This window comes from Asparagus officinalis, chromosome 7 (genome assembly GCF_001876935.1).
Source record: "Asparagus officinalis chromosome 7, Aspof.V1, whole genome shotgun sequence".
NCBI classification, from domain to species: Eukaryota; Viridiplantae; Streptophyta; class Magnoliopsida; order Asparagales; family Asparagaceae; genus Asparagus; species Asparagus officinalis.
The window spans coordinates 8709431-8711093 of NC_033800.1; the positions used below are offsets into that span (position 1 = coordinate 8709431).

General features: G+C 37.2%; 1 protein-coding gene across 1 annotated transcript in view; it reads right to left on the bottom strand.

Annotated features, from left to right (window-relative positions):
* The window catches only part of LOC109846653 (TPR and ankyrin repeat-containing protein 1-like), a 5440-nt gene extending 4041 nt beyond the window's left edge, over positions 1-1399 (bottom strand). Inside the window, exons 1-2 of the mRNA XM_020415897.1 lie at positions 197-1399; positions 3-128 (exon numbers count right to left, since the gene is read on the bottom strand). Coding sequence (XP_020271486.1) covers positions 3-128; positions 197-1360 — 1290 coding nt within the window. The 5' untranslated portion in view covers positions 1361-1399. The remainder of the gene's footprint in view (positions 1-2; positions 129-196) is intronic.

The window sequence follows — 1663 nt, forward strand, 5'->3', positions numbered from 1 at the left end:
GCAATTTCAAATCTTTGGAATGAATTTGTACTGGGATCCAGTAGACAATGTGAGTTCATATAATCATAAATCACTCTCCAATGGTTTTGTAAAGGTGAGTCTCCAAAGAAGTTGTACACCAGAACATCCTGGAGAGTGGAAAGATATGAGAATAGAGAAAAGCTCAGTATATATCATAAGAAAGCACCCATTTTACCTGGAACTCCAAGCCTTTGCATTCAAGTATTGTCAAAACAAGTGCATGTTTCCGAACATTTTCAGGAACTTTTTGCTTAGATAACTCGTCACGCACAAGTATAACTTGATCTGCTCCAAAACCATTAAAATGGCTACAGCTGCTGTCTGTGGAATGACCAAAAAGAGTCATCAATGCATTTTCATCACATCTAGATCGCAGCAGAATTGGTGGTTCTCCAAATATAAGACTTGTCTCTGGCTGTAAGCGATCAAGTGAGTGAGGAAAATAGAAGCAAAGAATGTCAATTACACTTTGAGCCAATTTTAGCACACCAGCATGTGTCCGGAAGTTTTGGTTCAAATGAAACATATCAGAAATAGACTTGCGTTTTCCTTTAAAGCTTTTCATATGATCACAACTAGGATCTTGGAGGAACACACTGTAAAACAAAGACCTTATATCTTCAAATCGGAAATCAACACCCCGGGCAATAGTTTGAGCAGTATCGCCTGCAAACACAAACCCTTCAGAAAAATTTTTGCACACATATTTAAAAAGAGAGATCTGTCTCATGGTAAGATCCTGAACTTCATCAATATATACAAAATCCATTTGGACACCCACATTTCTACCATATACTCTGGCTCTGCGATGAAGATCACATACTAAATCAGACATGTCAAACTCTCTATTTCTACGCTTCGTCTTTTCATAAGCTAGAAAAATATCATATATAATTTCCCTAGCATCACAGTTTAATGAAGATGCACGCCGTTCAGATAGACCAACATAAGCCTCTCTGTCGAGCCAGCTATCAAAAGGCACATTAGACGTAATGTCACCTTTTAAATGAGAAATTATCTCCGTGAAAACAACTGAAGAATCAAGCTTCTTGGTCAGCTGGGTATTAAAGTGAGGCCAGTATGATGATAAAAATCTGGGATACGTGACCTCCTTCTTTCTTATAAGTGTTTGCAAAGCAAAAGATCTTGAAACTCCAGTTCTTTTAAGCGAGAGCTCACCATCATCAAACTTATCAAAAAATGAATTCCCCAAACTTCCATCAAGCATTACCAGAAACTTCTGAAAGGTTATTATAAGGGGATAGTGCTTCTGTGTGATATTCTTAAATGAGTCAGGGATGTCTGAGAAAGCATTTAGGCTATCACCAATATCATACATATCAATACCAGTCTTGGATGAATATTCACCGCCACATAAGAAGCTGGATATATAAACCAAGCAAACAAAAGGTAAGAAACATCTTACAGGATGAAGAAAAAGCTTGAGCATCAAAGATATGAATGTGTGAGCCATGAAGAAAAAGCTTAAGCGTCACAGATATGTGCAGCCATTGCCACCAAGAAGATGTGATTAGTAAAAAAGTCGGACCTGGCAAGCTTCTAATTTGGATAACCTAAAGACTATAAAGCTTCAAAATTGAACTTAATATGGTACACAATCAATCAAATGAATTACTGAGAT